Raw genomic sequence first — 1,248 nt, 5'->3', positions numbered from 1 at the left:
GCGCCCTGGGTGCGACTCCGCCCCATGCCTGATGGCGCCCTGGGTGCGACGCCGCCCAGTTCTCTTTCATCCTAAATGCTTTTTTAGTTTCAGTTGTGATTTAATTTTTCTGATCTGAGGTTTAGCTGTGAAACTCTCTGCTCCTAAATAATCATTGCTTTGTTCTTTACAGGTTTTCTGATGAGTCCAGCTCCTGCATCATCCTCAGTTCAACTGATAAGTGACGTCAGAGATTTGGGTATTGACAGGTGACGTCAGAGGCCATCAGATCAGCTGTGGATGCTGAGGGAGAGTCTAGGTGTCTTTAAAGGGGAAGTGGGCGGGTCACCCTCCTCCTCCTCCTCCTCCTTACACACCCAGGGAGGAGGAGGAGGAGGAGGAGGTGTGTATGGATGTAGGGAGCCGGCCGCCGGCCTCCCTCCCTCCGCGGCTCCTCTCCTCTATAAAAGCTGAGCGGGATGTCAGCGCGATGAGCTCCGGGATGAAGATGCTGCTGCTCGGTGTGACGCTGCTGCTGCTCCGGGCCGCCGGAGCAGACCTGTCCGGGTCAGCCGCTCCGCACCCCGGGCCGGTTCTCTCCTCACCCTCCGCCCCGCCGCTCGGACCGCCGCCCGGGGCTCCCGGAGTCGCCCTGAGCCGCTCGGCGGTGGAGGAGGAGCAGGAGGCGGAGGAGCACCACGGCGGCGGGTACCGGGTGGTGCAGTGGGAGTGGAGCTACGTCCAGACTCCCTACATCATCGCCATCTGGCTGCTCGTGGCCAGCGTGGCCAAGATCCGTAAGTACGCTGCTGCGCGTGCACGCGCGCGCGCGTGAGCCGGTTCTGTACTGGGATCCAGTTTGACCCATAAACTGGTTTCATAGCTTTTCCTCTGGTTCCATTCCAGCAGCACTGCTGAATATTTAACAGCATGAAGAGAAAAATCTGATAAATTACATTAAATATCAAAGATAAAAAAAAAAAAAAAAATCTTTAGTTTAATTTATTCCTGAAATAAATTTTTCTAATTAAAGAGAAAAAAACAGGAAGTTTATGATCAGATCCTTTAATTGGAAATAAATGTGGATAAACCTGTTGAAGGTTCACCTTTAACATCAGTCTGTAAACCGGTTCAAACTGGATCCCGCTCCACCTGAGATGTTCCTACCTGAACCTCTGCTGGGGGCCAAACATGAGAGGAACCCTCCATGGGCCCCTCTAGACCTGGGGCCAACAGGGGCCCCTCTGATGGAAACATAGAAGAATAAGG

The 1,248-nt window shown here is 53.7% G+C and overlaps 1 protein-coding gene across 1 annotated transcript in view; it reads left to right on the top strand.

Moving 5' to 3' along the window:
• The first annotated feature begins 298 nt into the window (after positions 1–298).
• Positions 299–1,248, top strand: part of slc9a5 (solute carrier family 9, subfamily A (NHE5, cation proton antiporter 5), member 5) — a 30,337-nt gene continuing 29,387 nt past the window's right edge. The window contains exon 1 of the mRNA XM_015397341.1: positions 299–776. Within this exon, the coding sequence (XP_015252827.1) occupies positions 389–776 (388 nt within the window). The 5' untranslated portion in view covers positions 299–388. The remainder of the gene's footprint in view (positions 777–1,248) is intronic.

This window comes from Cyprinodon variegatus, unplaced genomic scaffold (genome assembly GCF_000732505.1).
Source record: "Cyprinodon variegatus isolate N-32 unplaced genomic scaffold, C_variegatus-1.0 Scaffold854, whole genome shotgun sequence".
NCBI classification, from domain to species: domain Eukaryota; kingdom Metazoa; phylum Chordata; class Actinopteri; order Cyprinodontiformes; family Cyprinodontidae; genus Cyprinodon; species Cyprinodon variegatus.
Note: the sequence above shows the minus strand (reverse complement) of the source record. Positions and strands in the feature narration are given on the sequence as shown.